The sequence below is a fragment of the Gymnogyps californianus genome, chromosome 2, assembly GCF_018139145.2.
Source record: "Gymnogyps californianus isolate 813 chromosome 2, ASM1813914v2, whole genome shotgun sequence".
In the NCBI taxonomy this organism is placed as follows: domain Eukaryota; kingdom Metazoa; phylum Chordata; class Aves; order Accipitriformes; family Cathartidae; genus Gymnogyps; species Gymnogyps californianus.
Window position 1 is genome coordinate 164,132,629 of NC_059472.1, and position 22,667 is coordinate 164,155,295.

At 37.5% G+C, this 22,667-nt stretch overlaps 1 protein-coding gene across 1 annotated transcript in view; it reads left to right on the forward strand.

The window, feature by feature from the left end:
- The window catches only part of ADCYAP1R1 (ADCYAP receptor type I), a 152,289-nt gene that overhangs the window by 124,245 nt on the left and 5,377 nt on the right, over positions 1-22,667 (forward strand). The window contains exons 13-16 of the mRNA XM_050891653.1: positions 95-186; positions 14,257-14,337; positions 20,263-20,392; positions 20,620-20,661. Of these exons, the coding sequence (XP_050747610.1) occupies positions 95-186; positions 14,257-14,337; positions 20,263-20,392; positions 20,620-20,661 (345 nt within the window). The remainder of the gene's footprint in view (positions 1-94; positions 187-14,256; positions 14,338-20,262; positions 20,393-20,619; positions 20,662-22,667) is intronic.

The window sequence follows — 22,667 nt, forward strand, 5'->3', positions numbered from 1 at the left end:
AAGGCAATGGAGACAGCAATTCACTGGGAATGTCTCATTCTCATACTTGAAAAAATATAACATTGTCATCATTTTTCCTTTCTTTTTCCCCTAGATAAACTTTGTGCTTTTTATTGGCATAATTGTGATACTTGTGCAGAAACTCCAGTCACCTGATATTGGGGGCAATGAATCCAGCATTTACTTGTAAGTACAAATAAAGCAGTAATCAATTTAGATTTCTAATATACACATAGGAAAAAAGGCAAAGTCAAAAAGATACCTCAGCTGAATTAATCTGATTTTCAAAAAGAGTCACAGGATCTATTAAATTGCTTTGGTTGATTTTGACTTTTTATTTTTAATCCAAAACCCACTAAAGTGCATTTTAATGCCAACTTTCACCTTTCTTTAAAAGGCCTAGAAAAAAAACCATAAATACAAGATTAAAAAAAAAAAAAAACGAACAAAGCTTCTTTACAGGTCAGTTATCTGGAAATTAACATACTAACCAGGCATAAATATTATTATACTCATGGGACAGTCTGCTGTGCTTCATACATTCCAGGGACATGGTCCAAAGTTCATTGAAAGCAATGAGATTTGGTGAAAAGGTTTCATTAACTTTGGACTGAATTCTAATTTAGGAAGATCTGCTGAATTTGCTTATGTTCATCTTTCTGGTAATGTTGAATGCATTCAACTTAAGTCAAACAATTCCTCCACACAGCTAGAATTGCTTGAAAATGCACAACACATCCTAAAATTTTCCTTTAGAAGTTTTAAAAATTTGTTTGTGATTTACATTTTTTTAAAGCCGACATCCTTTTTGTTAGTTTGCACGTCATTAGAGGACAGAGATTGGCCTTTTGAGATGGTCGTCATTCCCATTTTGAGTGCATACAGTCATTCTCCATTTAAAAATTATATAATCATTTTGAATAACTAGGATATGTGGCAGCACAGTCGGTGTTTTCTTGGGTTTTCAGCCTAAACACCACGCACATTTGCTTTACAATTTTTTCTGAGCTCTAGTAATTTCTAGCACTCATAAACATAGGTAAGACTATTTGATTTAGCCTGGATTCCTGGTGAAAAACAGCAAGTCATGCAAACCTTAAATAAAAATAAAAGATGTCAGGGTAAAGTAGGAGATCCTTATTTTGCAGTACTTTCTTAAAAAATTATCCAGTGATCAGTTTCACCCTAAGTAACCACACTCATAGTATAATGATGTCATCCATCTAAATGACAATTTTCAGGGAAAAATATGTCCTCCAGCTGCCTATTTTTCTTCCCTTCTTTCCTATTGTCTTGTTTACATTTACATGAAATGATATTTTATGCGTCACTTTTTCATCTCTGTAGTAAGACATCCACTTACTGAAATTATTGCCCTTGAAGCTTGCTCTAAACTGTGTTTCCACAGACAAAAATAATGCTTTAAATTCATTCTGCAGGTGGATATATCTCAGAATTAAAACTCAGGAGAACGTAGTGAATAGATTAAGTGTATGCATGGTTTGCCTAGGACTTGCATGAAGACTTCCCATACATGTGCTGCTGGGAAGTTGTCCACTGAATCTTAGATTGTAATTAGAACCCAAGATGTGCAGAGCTAGTTCTGATTATGACTTGCTAAGTGCATGTTTGGTGTCTGCTGCACATCTCTCACATATGAAGCAAAGCATGCCATAGAATCCAGAGATTTAACTGAATTATAAAACATCCTTGTCATTTTTGATCAATATGGTGACTGGGTTTTACTGATATTTTTCCTATGTGTATAGTTAGCCACCAAAACCAAGAGAAAACATCATATTTTCTGTTTCATTCGCTGCCATTATTTTTCATATTTTTTTGCAACTTTATAAATGGATGTGTATAAATTGATCTTGCATTTATGTATGTGTTATGAAGTGGAGTGTTGTTTATCCAAACAGATTTGACAACAGAAAAGCCACATGATAAAAAGAAATTAAATTAATAAGTCTATGCAGATATACACCAGACATACTCAATATTTCTGCACACATATCCTGTAAAAAGAGAGCTGTTTTAACAAAGGAAAAAGATAGATCATAGTATGGTTATGTCACCATATTGAAATCTCTGTGGCATTTAGACTATGGTCCATACTAAGCATTTCCCACGTCGTGTTTTGTTGTTTCAAACTATTAAACATCATTCCATTAGACCAAATTCTCCATCCAGATCTTTATTCCACAACATATTTAAGTACTTTGCCTTTAGTACATGAGACAGATCACTTGTGGTTGAGGAAGGATGTTCAGCCTGTTTGTGAAGGTAATATCATGTGGTACCTGCAGCAGTGATTGAGATTTATTCTAGTATCCGTCTTCCACTTTTTGGAATAACCCTTTAGCCAGGACTTCCATCATCAAAAAAGAAAACAAAAGACCCCACAAAAACTCGGTTATTGACTTTGAGTAGGATTTATTTTCTTCTTATATGTATGGTATATGTTTACATTCAGGCCCTTTTAATGATTGTTTTTGTTAGGAAAATCTACCTCCAGTTCAATTTTATAGACACTCTGGTCATGGTTCTGCAAATCACTTAAGCCTGTATTTGACTTTAAAAGCCTTGGAGATGTGCTTAAATTCAAAGATTAATTATATATTGTTACCACTGTGCATTCATTATTAAAAATTCCCACTACTGAAGTTAGCTGCGAGCTATGACAGGAACACAACAGAAGAGTGCACTACTGGGGAACTAATGCTTAATTAATATAGTGTAGCCACTAGAAAATGTAAAAGACTTGCTTTAAAAAAATCAAAAAATAATTTGTATAATTTGCATAATTTGCAGCACAATAATGAGTGCTTTACTCCCATAAAAAATCAGACTTTGTCTCTAAAAAAACTGATGATCATTATATGCAATAGCCTTTGCCTTTAGACTGACAAAAACATGGAAACGTGTAGCTAATTCCTAACAATTTTCTGCAGCAGTCAAATGCTTCAGTGATTATAAACTTCCATTTTATCAACTTGCATGTTCAGTCATTCATTACCAGTCTCATACTTAATCAATCTTTCTTCACACATTTAGTTCCCCCTCAAAGCTGCCTGCATGCTGCTGATCCCATTTCAGACTGAACGGCTCAAAATGTGTCAGAGTCTGAGAGAACAATAACTCCATCTTTCTTTTACTGATGTTTTAGATAGAAACTCCTCCCTTATGGCTGAAATGACTGGGACTAGATTCATAAAAAATATCTAATCAGCTGAGGTAGGAATTAAAAAGGAAATAGAAGCCACCCTTTTTAATGTTCATTTTAATTTTATGATTCTTTATGGGTTTTTTTCTGAGAAACTTTGCAGCTTTCATACTTCCTCCCAATACTCATCATAATCATTATTTACTTTTTAGTGTTGGGAGTGAACTGCCAAAGGCATAAAAAAGACATAACTTTGTTTCTTGAACTGTGTTCTGGTTTCAGTTAATCTTGTGTCAGTCCTGAATAATTCCACCAAATTAAGCATCAAACCAAAGCAAGACCAGTAATGCAAATGCAATAGATTTTTATCTGAGAGAGAAGTTCTGAGATCCTTAGGTGCTGAGGAAGCATAACGTGATATTGATTGTATTCCTAGTGTAATTAAGGCAACTATCTGCATAGTTCAGACAGGTTTCTTGCCCCATCTGGTGAATGAATTGCATAAACAATTGTAATGTGCCATGGTCATGGACATGACATACTTAATCTTATAGTACAAGTGACAGTGTCTTGTATTTGTACCTATATATTCCATCCAGTTAGATTTTGCTTAACATGCTTCCAAACAGAAAGCACTGCCTGATTTTTAGTAATTGCCAATTGCACAGTTTGTAAATATTTTGAGGTCGTAGTGGATTATTTAGGGACACTGTTACACCATATGCTGAAAGCCAAGTAGCACCACATCAGAAATCCATGAATCCAATGTGCACTCACAGTTCTGGGGACTGGAAACACATATTCACAACCCTACTATGGCTGGTTCAGCACACAGCGTGTCACATCAGGCCCACATTATTTGCATGGATTTTCATACATCGGTTCCTTGTCTGGAATTTTAGGAAACAGGTAATAAATTGATCTGGCAAGGCTTCACTGTTTTTCCTGTGAGAAATCCAGCCAATAGTGTGTAACATGGTGTGTCAGAATCTGCTTTCAGGCATCCTGGGTTTGGTCAAGTTGTTGTAGAGAGAGTACGTTCACCCCCTAAAAAAGCCATGTCCCTGTAGAAATGCCTACACAAAGCTTAAATCCACGCTATTATTTTCATAAGCATTGTTGCATCGCTGAAAGATTCATTATAGACAGAAGATCATCTAACAGTATCACTACCATAAACCACTACAGTATTTAAGTAGGTATGCATGATGTAGATGCATGCTGGAATAACCCTTAAGATTAAAAAGGCCCACACATTTCCATCAAGTCTTTGCTTATTCGTTCATTTTCAAGGATCAAACACATTTAACTGAAAAATCTTCTTTTTTTATTATTTCCAATTTCTCATTAATAGTATAATTTGGGAGGGGGAAGCTTGTTTCTGCTTTTGCTTTGACAGATTCTTCATAAATTTTGTATCACATGTTGAAAACTCAATGAAAAGAAAATAAACCCCACATATATCTAGCTAATTCAGGTCTACGTCATTCCTCCACTCAGCATCTTGCTGGAAAGAAAGGAGAAACATGGCATATATCATAGGTAGGTATGATTTTACATACGGTGCAACCTAGAGGGTTAGGGCAGGAAAAGCAATGTTGTAACACAAATGTTTTGGTAAACAACACTCCTCTACAGTTCACCTACAAAGTCACTGGACACTCAATGATTCATTCTGCTACTGCTTTGTCTTGCTGCAAGTGCTCAGACTGCCAACGTTAATAATTATTGACAGGGTCTTCATGCCAAAAGTCTCATTTTTGACAAGAAAATGGCAGATGTTTGATGAACAGTATATCCTTTAGTGTGGCACTTTAATTTCCTAACCCCAGGTACTATCAGTTGAGTGCTGGAATGCCCACTAACCCAGCAAGGAAAGGAACTGGTGTCCCTGGGCTAATCCTTTCTACCTCAAGAAAATACAATGGAAAACATAGACTATGATCATTTGGTGTCAATGCATGATCAGCAAGGACCTAGTTCTCATTTCTAAGAAATGCTAGGAGAGTAGACGTTTGCTACTTTGATTGACACTAATTCTTGATGGGTTTATTTAATGCTCTAGAGAAAATGTTCTCATTCACAACTACTATACTATATTTATTTATGTTTCCCAAGACAAATTATTATTTTGGGTGTTGGTTTGAGGGTTTTTTGGTTTCTGTTTTGGATTTTTTTGGGGGGAGGAGACCACCAATTTGTGCCAAATCTTTTCAGGTAGGGATTGGAAAAAAATTGAGTGTACTCGTTACGGATGTAAGATCATGTAGGCTATGTACCATAATTAGCAAGAGTATAATTACACAGGGATTTATTTATTTTCAGATAAAGTAATTGAAAACCCTATTCTGCTTTGATTATCTATCTATAGATTTGCTGTGGTCTCAAATACTGTAAAACCAAACAGCACAGAATGTTTAGTGTGTTTATAATGTTCCTGTGAGCTGCTATTCCCATTGAACGGCTGAGGGTATGGTGCACAAAGGAGGGTACTCAAAATCCCCCCTGGTGCCTGTGGCAAGTAGAGGAACATGAACATACATCTTTGGTTGTCAAATCTAGCTTCCTAACCTAAACGCTGTCCTTTCATCTGGTATGCATCTTTTACATTCTTACAGTGATGATGAGATCAGACCTAAAACTATGTCCACCTTGAAAGTGGTTTTGTTATTTTGTGGGCCACTTGCCAGAGGGATATTCCAGAAGAGCAAATCAATATTCTTAAAGGCAATTCCGTCCATTTCCAATGATATACAAGCGCTTTACTGGAGCTTTGACAAGATCTGATTTTGAAATCATTGATCACAAAACTTCTTTCTTGTGGTTACAAGATCATCTGTGATGAATGTAATGTTAAAAAGTGCTCTGCTTCTGTTATTTTGAAATCCTTAGAAGGTGGTTAGAGTGCAAGTCCATTGTGCCTTGGCCTGCACAGGTGATGTCTGTATGATGGAGGCTTACTCCTGTTATTTTCTATTTTGAAGTAGCAATGAAAAATAGGATGCCTTTGTCTTTAAACACTATTGTGCACGTTGCTGTAAGTATTTTTATGGGCAATTTTATGGTTTCAGTGGATATATGGACAGAGGAAAGGATACAACACTGATTTATGTGGTTGATGAACTAGCTGACTTTTTTGAAATCTGCCTATGTTTTGTGCTTAACAATTCTCTAATGGTGACTTACAATTTCCACTTGACTTCATGCTCTGTGGCAGCCTTAGAGAATGAAGTTCTTTGTCCACAGATTGTGTCCTAAAAGAGTAAAGCACAGACTTTTTTCCCCATCTGTTACAAGAGCAAGCCACGAACTGGAAAAGAGCGTGTTTGCATTAAAAGAGAAGCCACTAATAGATGGTCCTTCTCTAGAAAGCTCAAGGAGGTGTGCAGGTTAGGGAGGGAGAGAACAATGCCATGTTATATTCAACAGCGTGGTTCTCTTTATAGAAATGTTCCTTCCATTTTTTTAGGAAGAAACAGTAATGCAAAGCTTGATGCACTCTCAACAGTTCTATCAAGGGTTGGATTCGCCCTAACAGCCCTGTTTCCGAGGAGGTTTAGGCACAAAAAAAGGCTAAATATTGTCTTATGAATTCCCATTGAAATGTTAGTAGCATATATCTGGATATTTCAGACCTAAAGGTCTTTCAAAGCCAGTACCTAAAACATCGTGGCTTGATTGCCATAACTGGTATGGAACAGCATTCATAACATCTGAATGCTCAAGCCAGAGTGATTTATATGTAAGTATTTGTGTCTGTGCTTGTGTACCTGTGTAAATATAGGTCTTTGCCTACACATGTACTGTCTGAAATGCTATATATATATCTAAAATTGTTCCAGCATTGCTTTTTAAGAGACCACAAATACTTTAGCAATGTGCACAATATAAAGCTTCTTACTTTAATGTGAAACTGACTACACTTAATTAAATTCTCTGTAATATTATAACTTTTGCTACACATTCAAGTTTACTGATTAGCAAAAATAATGTGGCCTTCCTAAAGAAAATGGGGTACAGACCTCAAATGTGTTTCTAAAGTCACTGCACTTCATCAAAGTGAACAACCTAATTTTGATCTGTATTGATAAACTTCAGTTGTCATGGAGATCAGCAGGATAGAGAACGTCCAGTGCCTAAGGCCATGCATCCTTACGAATTACCCATGGATTGGGGTGCAGTGTTGTATCCTTTATCAGGGTAGCTTGCTTACTTGGAAAGATAATGGTTTTGGAGATTCAGATAATTTTTCAGGAACCTCAAATTGAGAGCTAACTTGGGAGCATCCAAATGAGACCTTTCTGGTTGTTTTCCCTTTCCCTCCCACATTGCTCATAGCTAAGTTTTTTGCTTTGAATGCATTGTTAGGCTGAAAGGGATAGATCTGGAATTTTAGTTGTCCCCAAATCAGTTGGCACCTTTGTTTCTTTGAATCACTTAGTGAAAAGATAAACGTGGAGTTGAAGCAACTGATCATGCAGCAGTTGTTGCAAGACTGCAGACAATGGGGAATAATTCTGACATCTCTGATCTTGAACGTGCTTTCAATTTACATCAAAGCTTGATGCACACCAGCATCCATGGTCTTCCATTTACTTTCTGCTACCATTCACATTTTTGCCTCTACCATATGAGAACAAAAGGAGTTTAATTTCCCCTCAGTGTCTCTGCTTCTCCTTGCCATTGATTTCTTGTGTCTCACTTCAGCAACTAGCATGCTTGACATCCAGTGGTTTTAGTTTTACGTCTGAAGAATTGCTAGAATGTACTCCAAGCGAGTACATAGTCCTTAGAGCCTGAGGTATGGAAGGGACAAGAAAGATGGTGCTGTCGCAGTGCAGAAGGTTTTTTGATCTTCTCATGAGGCTCTTGTAACTAACACTCTGCATAAAAGGAACTGTGTGGTGCAAGCTAGGTAATTGGTTAATTGCCCAGGAAGAAATTCTTCCTGCCTTGGAGAGTACAAGTACACACTCAAAGGCCACCAGGTTACAATGGCTTAATATTGAATTAAGTCTCAATGAAGGTGGTTTAAACAAATGTGTACTACCTCAAGACTGGACCAAGCCAAAGTTGTGCATATGGTTCACATCATAGTCTTAGCACCTCATTTGCTGTGCACCTGTATCATTACTGAGAGATTTCCAAACTGTAATTCCTCCTATATATTTCCAATGAAAACACTGGAGTTGTTCAGCTGATTAAATGTCTGCACGCCCAGGCCTTTTCAACAAAGGAGGCATTCCTTTTTTTCATTAAGGAGGGTTATAGAGATGGGTTGTAACTTGGATTGTTGTCTGCAAGGATATCGTATAACATGTAAGGCAACTGAGGCAAAACAATGTAACTGAAGCTTCAGAGCTGCAACTTATATAAACTCAGTGTAGCTATACCGATGCTGAGCTCTGCCAGCTGACAGGACTAAGGCCTGTCTATAATGCTTGAAAATCCACTTCTTGTGGCAGACTGTGACAATAAATACTCTGTGGATTTTGCTCGTTTGTTTGTTTTAAGGACAATGAGCTAATCACATTCTCAGATATTTTGTGTCTGGATTTGGACATGCATATTCTTCATTTCAAACAGTAAACCTGTATTCAAAACCATTTAAGAATCTCATTTGGTGTGGTACATTTTTCTCACTAAATATGCTATTGTCTTCTACACGACAGTTATGTCACTGCACCTCCATCAGAATTATTCCGTAATGCATGACATTAGTCTATGCTCTGGAGTCAGTGAGAACAATCTAGCTTGTTAAAATAGGATCTCCAGAGTTAATACAGAGGAAGGATCAGGACATGTAGCCTTGAAGATACAGTTCATTTAAAGACTGTTTTTGGTGGAAGTATTCTGCTCTCTACTACCAGCTTTCTTCTCTAGAGCACAGCTAAATATTAAGCTTTATATCTTCATTATTTGATCTCTGATGGCTTTCGCCATCCTTGTATGGCCACCCTATAGAAGTTAGCAAAGCCAAGAATGAACAGTGTAGAGATGATTTTTGGCTCTCTCTGACCATTCTGTTTCATCTTGAAGCCTCAGTTCCGTGCAAAGGTCAGAATTATTGGATGAAAAGATCCAGTTCAAATTCATATTTGTTAAACATTCATTTTCAGCCACAGCTATAGTCTGCAAGCAGTAATCCAGCTTCAGTCTCTGGAGAGGTGATAGTGGTTTCCTCACAGACATACTGTTTCTGTGTCAAATTATTGTTGTAATTACCATGCTAGCTTTCAGTTACAATAGATTAAATCTAACTTTGGTGGAATTAAAAGTACACTCATGCAAAGTGTATAGAGGACATTGAACGTTCTCTATAATGTGGGAGCTTTGAAATTCCTAGAAGACCCTTATGAGGTTTCCTACATATGTCCTAGTTTTTAGTTTGAAGTTCATTGACTTTGCAAGTACATATAGACACAAAAAATGCAAATCTTCTTTATGTTCCTCCAAATCACTGAAAAGAAAAACAATCCACTGAGTTGTGTAAGACACACCTACTCAAAACAGTGAAGAGAAACAAAGCTGACCTCTCACATGTTAAACCAATGCAAGAGCCCTAAAAGGTAGAGACCAAAAAGTCAGATGGAATAAAACTACTACCACCGATTAAAGTAAACTGATTTTAATGTGTTTTGGACAAGGACAGTAAAGGAGACCTCACACTTTCTCTTTTTTTCCAACTTGTTTTCAGATTATTCCCAGGTGTCAGAAGATGATCCTGGAATACCTCAGACCCCTTAGAGAGGTCAAGGAAAAGTTTTTTTGTTTTGGTGGTGTTAGTAGTAAAAAGTAGAACTATACGTAAGAAGACTAACACTTTGGCAAAAGATGACTAGGCTAAGACTTTTGGCCTTTTTTCAATTGAAGACTAGAGAAACAGAGTTGCCTTATTTTATGAAGAGCACAGCAATGGTTCTACTTTTAGCAAGACAGCATGGGATCCACCTGATTTAATAAGATAATCATGCTGGGCTCCTTCCACAGTCAGTAGAGATCTACCTAGTCCAGAGAATAAAATCCTTGGTACAACTTATTTCATTCTAAACAAGATGTTTAAAATATGTCAGATAAATCTCGCTTTATGGTCTGTTTCTCACCACTGACTGCAAAGCTAGCATGGGGCAATAAGGTAAAAGGCATACAGCTATATTGTTAGCTTCAAAAATTAGATGAGATGAAACTAAATAACAACTTTGCTGAGAACCCATGCTTATTCTGTGTCTGGATGAGAGGGGTGAATGAGTCTACTTGAACACAGTGGATCAGGGCCCACAGTCACTGCGGCAGGATGGAATTGTATAGTCTGTTTGCTGCTCACAGAACAAGTTCAGTTTTCCAAACTGTTTACATCTGATCTGTAAGTCCAGGGTTTTTGTAAATGTGGTTGGTGTTTTGGCCAGGAAACAAGTCTAGCTTCAGGAAATCCTTAGCTATCAAATAGCAAGGAAAAGAAGTCCCCCAACCTATAACAATAGCAGCTGTTGGTAAGTAGACATGTAGCATAAATAATAGATGGTATGGCTCAATTTTTATTTTTTTTTCTCTCTCTCCCATACAATCTTTCTACTTCCACTTTGGTTAACTTTTTACTGTATTTTCAGTAATTTATTTCATTGATTTGTTTCAACATTCCTTTTCCTACTACTACATAGTTGCCAATCCTATTTGTAGTGAGGTTACGTAGAATTACTTGAGCAGGGTGCACCAAGATTCTTAATGAGGCACAGTTTTAATTTGCATGAATCAAATTCTACCTTTATTGTGTTTCCCAAAGGATTCCCCTTCAGCATATTCAGAGACAACCCACAAACTCTATCATTCCCTGTGTGCTATTAGTGACCTAAACTCAGAACGCTGATCGTTTTCGTTATGGATCTACATGGCCTTGGTAATAGAGCATAACTTCATTCCCCTGAATCAGCATGCTCCTTTTACTTCTCTTGAGCACCTCTGAGAAACCACAAAGTCTTTAGAATTGAATTGCAATTACTTTTACCTCAAATTTGTGTACGCTCATTTGCATTAACTTGCCAGACGTTAAGGTGTTCAGTCTGACAAGATGGTCTTCAGCCACATCATACATCACTCATTTAATCCTGGGAATGTTTAACTTTTTCTTTCCCCTTCCACCCTAGCACCCTCCCTCTTCCTCCCAGATGCAGCTGCAGTTCATGCACAGGACACATGCGGTGAGACTCAGCTTGTTTGCCTTTAGCTGTCTAAAGTCACGTATTTAATCTAAGCGGTCTAGTCATCATCTATGGTCAAAGTGAGAGACCAGGGCATCTCCGTAAAACAATGCATCCCGTATGTCTTAGACACCTCTGTTACACAGGTCAGCCTAGCCTCTGGAAGTGCCTGTTTCTTTCCATGACTGAGTGAGTTAAAGGTGATAGTTCAGTTTAAATTCACCTTGGATATACATATAGTTAGATGTGACCTATTCCATTCTGTGTGTGCCTACAGAGATCTGAGGATCTTGCCCTAATTCATGTAGTGTTTTGATATCCATAATCTCATCTATATTAATTTTCTCTTATTTGGCTATTTTTTCCTCCTTCCCATTTCTTTCTGGTTCCTGCCTCCTCTGTCCCTTCTCTCTTTCTCCCTTTCCTTCCACCAATGTTTCTACTTTGATAATAAATAAATAAATAAATAAATAAAGGTTTTTAAAAAATAGGGGGGGAAGGAAAGAAAACTTCTATCAGTTCTGTACTCTAAAGATTTTGAGTCACTTCACAATATCTAACATCAGAGAGATGATTCTACCTAAATTAGATAGGATGGCAGAAAAAATGCTAACAGCACTAAAATATTGATGTTTTCCTAGGAAGTGCTAGCAAAGTTGTCCATCACAAGCCCCTGTGTAAACGTCCCCTCATTGGGTGGGGAGCAGCAGTTAATTCTTAGATACTATTTTCAAAATCAAGTCTGTCCTTTTTGATAATTGTAGCAAATATCAAATGCTGCCATGTTAGGTCTACTCACTAGAAAAACCTATAATGAAAATCAATCCCTGCCAAATAAAACAGGGCATAAGCAGTAAAGGAAACATGGATATGGATTTTTTTTTCCAGATTACCACGGCAACATTAAGCATGTCATTGAAGAACAGAACCCCCTACAACAACCCACAACTAAGAGTTTTCAAAGTGATTATTGATTTTTAGATGTTTCATTTTCAGGCTATGTACCTTAAAATGCCTTCATAAGCACTGCTTTTTAACATATGCTGAGCAGCCCTCTTGTGGTAAAAATTGGTCTGATAAAATGTGTTTCAGATCAGGCGATCAAAAAATGAGTGAGACACTCAAAATCCATAGTCACTTCTGAAAGTCTCAGTCACAGTAAAAAGGGACTATCTCTAAAACTTCCCTCCTTGTTTTTGATCAATCTTAGCTGACAATTAATGCACAAGTCAGCTCTGTGAAAAACAGAGGCGGTGCATAATTTTATCACAGAAGTGATACTGTAAAAGGAACAGTCATTTTCATATTTACTTCCTTAGCATCATCCAAGAAATGAGATTCAGTTTGCAAATTGAAACATGATTACTATTTCTATTTGCTGGATGTGTGCAGGCTATGATATTGTATTCTTTCCAGCTTTTATGCTATAGTCTTTAATAACAATGCAGTTGTCAGGTTTTGATTATCCAAAAGGAAACAAAACAAAACAAAACTCTAGTAAATGGAATTGGCTTAAAGGAGTTAACAGTAGGGAGAAATTTAATCTGTTTTCAATTTATTTTATTTTAATGTTCAGCTTATAAACTGCATCTTCCATCTATGGTTAGGTGAACACAAATCTTAGACCGTGCATATTAGCAGAGCAACAGAAAGAGTTTGATTTGTTCGAATAAAGTTAGATGTTTGCCTTGTAGGCAATTACTTTAAAAAATCATCATATTATCCTTTATATTCAATGGAGATTTAGTCAGGGTAGTCAGTGGTGTTTGCTGTGCTGTTCATCCCATCCTAAAGTGGACATCTAAAATAAGCCAGATATACCCTGACCAATAAGTGTGTATTTCTCTCTCTACTTATTCTCTCAGATGATTCTCAGGGGACCAAGGATGTCCAGTTTACGTAGACATCTACACTGTAATATCCAGCCTTCCCTGAGGTGAATCCCACCAAAACAACCATGTGTTGAAAACAAAACAAAACAAAACAAAACAAAACAAAACAAAGAATCTCTCCTCAAAAGTCGACAAGAAATTACTATTTTCAATCCTCTTGTTTTTCAGCCCATCGTAACAGATACAAATTCTCTTGCAAGATCCCTCAAAATGCCTTCCCATGTTGTTTCAGTTTACCCTTCCTGACAGCTGATTTAAATTAGCCTCTCTCTGGCTGGTTGTAAATGTAAACATCCCATTCTCTATAGCAGCTCTTTCTAGAATACAACATGTAGAGATCATGGTCCTGGTCCATAGTATGTGTGCCTGCTGCTTTTATGACCACACCTGTCTTAGTGTGTGTGACAAAAAATAAGCCGTACCTCTGAATTACCAGTCAGACATGCAGTTTCCATACTGAAATCCCCTCCTCATGCATCAAGGAAGGTGGGAGAAAAAGTGCTTTGGTGTCCTTACTAGTACTCTTCACTAAAAAGAAGGGATCCACCCTGCCTTGGGTACTTACACATGAAAATGAAGAACATCTGATCCAACTTCATCTTAGATTAATCTCCATCCTACAAGTTTATGTTACTATCTAATTGTTCTCCACAAGCGTGCAGTCAACTTTCATTTAATATATTGTTCTTTTACTCTCTGTACAATACTAGACTGCAAAGGTCGTGTGTATTTTGGATGCGTAACGCTGCCCGCCTGCCTCCAGGTTGTTCAAACTTTAGTTTGTCTGTGAATCAACACATCACAATTGCTAGCGACAGCCAGTGCATTTTAATTTTTTTTATTTATTTTTGCTTCAGTCAAGCAGCTGGTTTGTGCTGTAATTTCATTCTGTCATGTCCGCTTTCCATCTTTGTGACGTGTCTCATGAAATGTGTTGAAAGTGACCTACCTTGGCCTGTTCACAATATGCTGAAAAAAATGCTAATCTTGTCATATTCAGCAGCTGCGTTCAGAAATGCTACTGTAAGCCTAAGAGGGCTAACCAGCACTCTTGCAAGATGTCAGAACTATCAACCATTACCCTGTAAGTGTACGCAATCCTGTGACATTACTGTGTTTGTATGACGCATGTTGCAAGTAAATGAATGGATATTAGCAGAGGGGTAGTAACCAGAGAGCAAGCATTCATTTAGTTCTTGTTGCATGTAGAATTTTTTGTTGTTGTTCTGTGCTTTTGCTGATGTACCACGATCAAGGATTTTAAGGTTTTTTTTTTTTAAATTTTGTAATTATGGCTGATGCTATTTATGATTTTGGGTAGTGTCTGTATAGAAACTATTAATAGTTGCTCTTTATTATACAGCAAAGAGGTGAGAGCTGGTCATACTGAGAGTAAATGTTTCACCTGAAAGTTTGCTAGAACAACAGGGGCAGGGTACGATTGAGTGAATCAGACTCTCGGCTGGGGTAAAACCTCTTAAGTCCAGTGAACTGAGTGAAGTTGTGTTAGTACACACCCAGGGGTGAGGAAAGGTTAAGGTTAACCTAACATCAAAATATTATGTGTCTAGTCAGAAGTCATTGTCAAAGATTTGCCTATGGAGAGTGAGACATCTAGAAAAGTGAATAAATGCCATTTAGTCTAGAGACATGTGAATTAATCACTTTCTCATAGCGCACCTCACTCTCTGTTACTTGTACAAGAAGCCCACAGGATTCGTTCAGATGAGACATACCTTTCAGAAATCTATTATACAACATGTTTCCTGATGAACTTTCTCCTGAATTTCACAGCAGTCTCATGAGTGCAGATCAACACTCTCAGAGATGTCCTGCCACACAGATCCAACAGTCCAGCATTTTGCTGAAGAATACTTAGCAGTTATCTTTGACACCATTAAGGAAAAAAGGTGGTTTTGTAACTTACAGCTGCATATTTTGTTATGAATGTTAGCTAGAAAAAAAAAATTAAAACATGAAAATAAATTTTCTCTGAGATTTTACATCTCCTCAAGGTATTTAAGAAATAGACCAACGAAGATGCTCAAAAGATTCAGTCAACAGACTGACACTGTGCAAAAGGAGACAGAAGAAATAGAGAATAGAAGAACAGTCAGCAGGTCCATATTCTACACTGACAGAAGCTTGAAGTCTAGGAACAGTTAGGTAAAAGCTAGGACCACATTTAGGAGGAGATAGTTTGAAATATGAAGTTCACTACTTAATCTGCAACCTGATGCAGCATAGACTTCATGTCGGGCTTTTGCAGAGAAACAAATTTCACATTGAGTGCAGTGTTTCAGAAAGATGGCAGACTGACTACTCTCTAAGGAGAAATCCTCTACCTAGTCAATGGCAAGGAGAGTTCAGCCTAAACAGGAGCCCGGAAAAACCGTACACTTCCAATAAACATAATTAAACCTTATTTTTTGTGTTAAAATATGAAAGTCTCAGTAAGCTTCCACTGCTTTTCAAGTCCTTAGTCTGAAGATGTGGTTTATGCATGGGAAAATTAAAAAGCTGTAGTCAATTACTGTGTTTAGGTGTTACCTCAGATCTTTGAAAGTGATCCTACACACCTAATTAAGCTTTTGGAAAAGACATGTATCTGTCAGGGAGATTACTGAGGTTCCTGAAAGTCACGTGTTAACCATGTTTAGCATCTTTGTGATAAAATAGATACTTTGGTTTATTAAACATGAGCTATATTAAGCATTTCATTACTAATGACATCCTGTATCTTCATGGTTTGCTCTTTATCCTTCTATTTGAAATATTGTCATGATTATTTTTTGTACATATTCATCACTGAGTTACGGCCAAAGAGATGGGATTCCTCTAATGTAAACTTCACAAGCCTACAATGCAGCAATTTATGTGACAAACTCAGTCCAGATTCCCTTTCTAGTCAATGGAGAGACTTAGGATGTGATAAGGCCTTCCTTAGGGACGGATGATTCGTCCTTGCGCGTAAGTGCCTGTTACTCTTCATTGACAATAAAGGGAAGATAGGAGTGGAATTAATTTAACTAAAAATAGATGTCATCATTGCAGATATCTCATAACTTTAAGCTAGTCAATATATACATTAATAGATGTATTCAGTACATACCCATGGGGTTTACAACAGGAGTCACCTCTTCTTAAAGAGGCATCTATAGCAGGCAAGAACTATGCCTTAAAAGTGCATTTTTCTCTGCATCGATTTTAGAGACATTATGTTAATAATTTCAGTATAGATATCTACATTATGTATGTCCAAACCTTGGTGAGACGAATGTTGTTCTACATGACTACCACAGACCTTGATGCATTCACTGCAAAAGTTTGTATTTGATCAAATTAATTTCACTTAAGACTCAGCATTTAAACTGAATAATTCTCTTCCTTTGAAGAGGCAGGCCTAAATAGCAAAACAGCTACATAGTCTTCCTTCAAAAGCTATGGTTTTGAAGATCTTTTTTTTCTTTTGACAGTCTGTGATATTTTGTCTCAAAAAAGTTGGGTGGTGAGAACCTCTAAGACCAAGGCAACAAACTCTTTGCCAGAGTAAAAGTTATTCTGTATTTTATCCTTACCTTAATAGCACACAATGTCGTCTATCAAATCTTATGTAAGTTACAGTGACTTTGCAATTAGTCCAACAGAAGCAGCTACAGTCCCAGCAGAAATGGCACAAGACACATCTTCAGTGAAGTGGAGATGCCTGGAACTGATGGGAGAGTAAGCTCTAAGCTACAGTTTTCACCTCTCTCTCAGAGACAGAAAACAGATTGACAACCACAAATTTCCTTACACAATTGCTTCTGGAGCTTCAGGTCCCCTTATGTAAAGGACCCATGTCTTCTGATGGCCTCCTTGATTCATTCCAAATGGCATCATCACGTATCCAGCTCAGCAGTTCAGCAGTTCTTACAGTTGTATCTGCAGGTTCTGAGTCTAGAGACGTATCTTTGTTACATCCCATTCACAGAAGCTGGAAGAACTTATTTAGATGATTTAGAACCCATTGGTCCTTATTCCCTATTGCACAGTTGCTCAAAATATTTATTTTTTTTCATCTGATGTACAGTTACTGTGTTTGTTTAGATCACAGCATTAATTTGTCTTCTAGAAACCTGTTTTAAGATGAGGAATAGGAACACACTGGAACATTCAGTAGAAATCACTGGAAATTCTACTCAACAACGCAACGTGATGTGTATTTTCATTTCCAATTCATGCTCAGTTATGTCCTATGTAATATCCATAGACACTTCAGCAGTCTCCTTAATAAATGTGGATATGCAATGGAAAGATAAAGACATGATTCCTTCAGAGACTGGTCAAAGTTAGACAACCTTTCTACTTTCTATTCCTTTTACTATAAAGATGTCTTTCCATAATTCAATAGAGGAGTGAGGAAAAACAGAAGACACCATTATCTGTGTCTTTTTGTACTAACGCTTTATGGAAAGGCCACATTCATAGCCATGCTATTGGAGAAAATCTTATGTTTAAACTGTTTTTAAGGAAAATAACAGCTGAAAAATAGAATGTCAGCCTCAACAAAAATTGAAATACAACTTGCTTTTTTTTAAAGTAACCTTAAGACGTTCCTCTACCTGTTGGAATGTAAACAAGGCTTTTGCTAGACCTTTGGAGAACACAGTTCTTGTAAACAGCCAGTTTAAGCCCAACTGAGTGATTATTGTCCTCAAAACTTTTGGATCTGTTCCCCGCGTTTCTTGCTTGTCTGAAAGAGTGTGGGAAGAAAAGAGGATGAATATCTTTGGCTGTTACACTCCTGAGAATTTCGCTCTGTTCTTTAACATCTTCATTTCACCATTGCACATAAACTTACATGTCTCACAGGTACTGCTTTAAGTCTTCTTTCTTCCTAACGCTCTTGAAAAAAACACAATTCATCATCATCCACACAGTCATTAGTATCTCTCAAGTTTTTCTTTTCATTAAAATCTTCTTCTCCTCTTTATAGATCTTAATCATCTATAAACTTCAGAATGTGTTACTTTTTACATTTCATGTACTTTCTTCCTGACTTTTATGACAATATTGAAGACAGTATCTCAAATAAGCTGATGATGACATTATATTTCAAGATCCTACAAACTAATTGTGTGATTAATCAGATATAATTAATGCCAGAAAACTGACAACAGAAAAAGTCTTCCTCTGCATCTTTCACAAAATTAATCTCCTACGACTACGGTGAGATACGACATACTCATAGACAATTCTATTCTGACTTTTAAATCAAAATAACACTTATCCTTTTGTTGTTGTCATTAATTCTGAATACAAAGGGTAACAGATTTTAAGAGATGATACTTCTTTGTCCAGTTTACTATCTTAATTTGATTTTTTTTTAAATTCCATGGCTAGTTTAAGACACTTATGTTCTTTACATCCTTTTTTGTTTATGGAGATAGTATTATTCTACAGTCTTTTCCACAACGTTTCTTTTCCTTTTCACTAATTGGATTACATGTCCACAGAGAAAAAGGACTAGAAGGGACCTTGAGAGGTCTTTTAGTCCGTTGCACTGGGTCACTCCTGTATAGCTTACTTTTTCTGGAGATCACCAAAGTTGGAGACTCTATGCTCTTCATCAACCTGTTCCAAGGTTGTTCCTCTCTTGTTAAAAACTTTTGGTCAGTGTCTAACTTGATAATTCACAAGAGCTGTGTTCTCTGGTTTGTGGGGTCTTTCACCAAGACTTGAGATTTGGTGTGCATCAGACTAATGAATCATGTGTGTTTAGTACAATGTCAAGGCAAGGGTTGTGATGTATTTATCACCATTAGTACACAAAGTATGACTGAGGGACATCAGCAATGAACTGATGTCCTATTTCCAATTTAGTATTGGATATAACGGTATATGTTCACAGAGTTCTTGGAGATGTATTAATTAAGTCTTCAATTTCAGTAACACAAACACATCATTTTTGGGATATTGTTGAGCATGTATTAGCAAATTCAAACATGTCTGCAATATACCATATAGATATAAGCAGAGTGAACATTTGATTTTTAAAAAGTATGGAGCTCTTCCAAAAATCTTCATGGCTTTTTAGCTTCCTTTGTCCTCCATCTACCTCCTTAACTTACTTGAAGGAAATAAATCATATTTTTTTCCCCTTTCAAAATGTCCTGGAGTTTACTTTAGGCCACTTTGTTTCTAATAAAGCACTTGCCTTATTTTCAGATCAACATTTGCTTCCTCTCCGGTCTTTTTTGCTGCTTAATCAGCAAATTACACTGACCAAAACATGCATAACTCTTGGCTGGACCCCTGCTTTTGGGGATTTTCATCCATACTCAGTTAAGTGCTTACAGGTACACACATTCATTTCCAGCCCTTTTGTTTATACCTACTGAGTTTGATTTCCCTCTAAAACCTCTTTATTCTGATGCAATGGAAATTAGTTACGCAATGGAATTACACTTGGGTTTCCAACAGGATAAATGAGACCAAAATCAAGACCGTGAGGAATAGTAATGAGCATAAGAACATACAGGGGGGTTTTAGCTTTATTTGTGTTGCTGTTTTGGAATTTCTTGCTATGCAGAAATAAATTCACACACACACACACACACACAAAGTGATTTCAAACACTCCACTGGGATTAAGGAATTGGGTGAGAGGTTTATTATTGTGTTATGGTAGCAGTCTGAATCCCTTAGCAAGATTACCCTCCTCATGTTTGGCACGGTACAAAAAATCCCTACTTATAATAATGCAAATTAAAATAACAGTACAGAGTATTAAGCATTACTAATGTGCTAATATTGTAGCAGTGTGAAGAAGTGGGAGCAAACTACAGTGTGTGTGAAATCACTGTTTGGGAACAAATGGGAATATTGTATATTTGTTTGTATAATTATACAGTGTGTGTATTTCCCAAAAGGCAGGCAACAAATATTTTCTGTGTTTTCTTCTTTAATTAAAGCACAAGTTGTTTATTACAAGGCTGCATTAAAGTTCTTTCACTCTATTATAACAGGAGACTGGCTCGCTCTACACTACTGCTTATCCCCTTGTTTGGAATTCACTACACGGTGTTTGCTTTTTCTCCTGAAAATGTCAGTAAGCGGGAGAGACTAGTGTTTGAATTGGGACTGGGATCTTTCCAGGTGATTATACAGTGAATTCTGCTTTTGTTAAAAAGAAATCTCTATTCATTATAAATGCTTTGCATGCACAGTTCTCAGACTGTGTGTTTATTCATTTATGTATATGTTTTGTATACTAGGATTTTGGTTTTGTTTGTTTGTTTGTTTGTTTGTTTTAACTCCAGCTATTTTCTAGCATTTACTGAAGGATTTGAATTACATTATTTTTTTCTCTCCCATTTACCTAGGGTTTTGTTGTTGCTGTTCTCTATTGTTTCTTGAATGGGGAGGTAAGACTTTTAATATTTAACCTCCTCCACCCATCATCCCCATCCCATTGCCTTGTGGGAGTAACTGCTATTCTAAACCTTCACTGTAACTCATCATCTGCCATATTCCCTAATACTTTAGGCTGAATCTCACAATGTCTCAGCAAAAGAAAGAGGATGTGTGAGATCTTTATTAAACCAAAACATTGGTCTTGCCAGAGATGATGGCTCAGATTAATGCTCCGTAATAGAGGTAGGGACGGTACTGGTCTCTTTGGTCATGTCATCCCAGGTGCAGAACTTTGCACTGGTCTTTGTTAAACTTCATACAGTTCTTGCTAGCCCTCTCTTCCAGCCTGTTCAGTTCTCTCTGTAAGGCTCTCCCTTCTGACATGTCCACCTCACCACCCAGATTGGTGTCATCAGCCAGCTTGGTGAGGGTGCTTTCAATCTCATCATCCAGATCATTTATGAAGATGTTGAACTGTGTGGGGTCCAGTATCAATCCCTGGAGGACCTCACTAGTGACAGGCTGCCAGCCTGAGTACAAAACGTTGTTCACCACACTCTGAGTGTGGCCTGTTAGCCAGTTTCCTACCCATCTTGCAGAGACCCACCCAATCTATATCTTGCCAGCTTGCCTAGGAGAAGGCTGTGGGAAACAGTGTCAAACATTTTGCTGAAGCAGGTAAACAACATCCACTGCTCTCCCCATGCCAACAGAAACATTATTTTGTTGTAGAAGATGATCAGGTTAGTCTGGTATGATTTGCCTTTGATAAATCCTTGCTGGCTTCTCCCAATCACCTGCTTCATTTTGTTTGTGATCATTTCTAGGAGGTCTTGTTTCGTTATTTTCCCAGAGACTGAAGTAAGACTAATAGGCTTGTAGTTTCCTGGGTCCTCTTTAGACTAGACTAGAGCCTCTTTTGGGCCCTTCTTGTAGATTGGTGTGACATTTGCCCTCTTCCAGTCATCAGGGATATCCCCTGATCTCCACAACTTTTCAAATATTGTAGACAGTGGCCTTGAAGCAATGTCAACCACTTCTCTTAACACCTTGGGGTGGATTCCATCTGGGCCCATAAATTTATGTGGGTTGAGCCCCTTGCAAGAGGCCACAGACCAGCCCTTCCTCCATTACTGTTGGGTCGGCACAAGTGTTGTCGTAGCGGCTTGATCCTTTGACCTGGGTTTCAGCTGCACCAGAAAAGACAGAGGCAAAGAAGGTACTGAGAACCTCTGCCTTGTCAGCATTATTAGTGACTAGTTACCCTGTGCTGTTTAGCAATTGGCCTATGTCTTCCCTGTGCTTCTGCTTACTGCTCTCTTATCTGAAGAACCCTTTCTTGTTGTTCTTGACTTTTTTGGCCATTTTCAGTTCTAGCTGAGCCTTAGCCTTCCTGACTGCATCTCTGCATGCCCTAGCAAGGTTCTTGTAGTCCTTGATGGGTATTTGGCTGCCTTTCCATAGCTGGTATGCTTCTTTTTTTGCTTCTAAGCAAAAGCTTACTATTAAGACAGCTGGTCTCTTGTTCTGCCTTCTTCCTTTCCCTTTGTAGGGGATGGACTGTTCTTGTGCTTCCAGGAGGCTGTTCTTGAGCCTTCTTCCCAGCACTCACAAGCTTCTTTGCCCTCCATAGATGCTTCCCATGGAATCACTCGCAGTTGGGATCTGAGCATATTGAAACTGGCTCTTCTAAAATCCAGGGTCTTTGTCCTACTGCTGGTCTTCAGCGTGCTCAGCAGTACCTTAAACTCCACAATGTTATGAACACTGTATCCAAGGTTACCATTGGTAGTTATGTTGTCAAGTAAATCTTCTTGGTTTGTGAGCCATAAATCTAGCAATCATAGAATCATAGAATCATAGAATTAATTAGGTTGGAAAAGACCTTTAAGAACATCAAGTCCAACTGTTAGCCTAACACTGCCAAGTCCACCACTAAACCATGTCTCTAAGCACCATGTCAACACCTCTTTTAAATACCTCCAGGGATGATGACTCAACCACTTCCCTGGGCAGC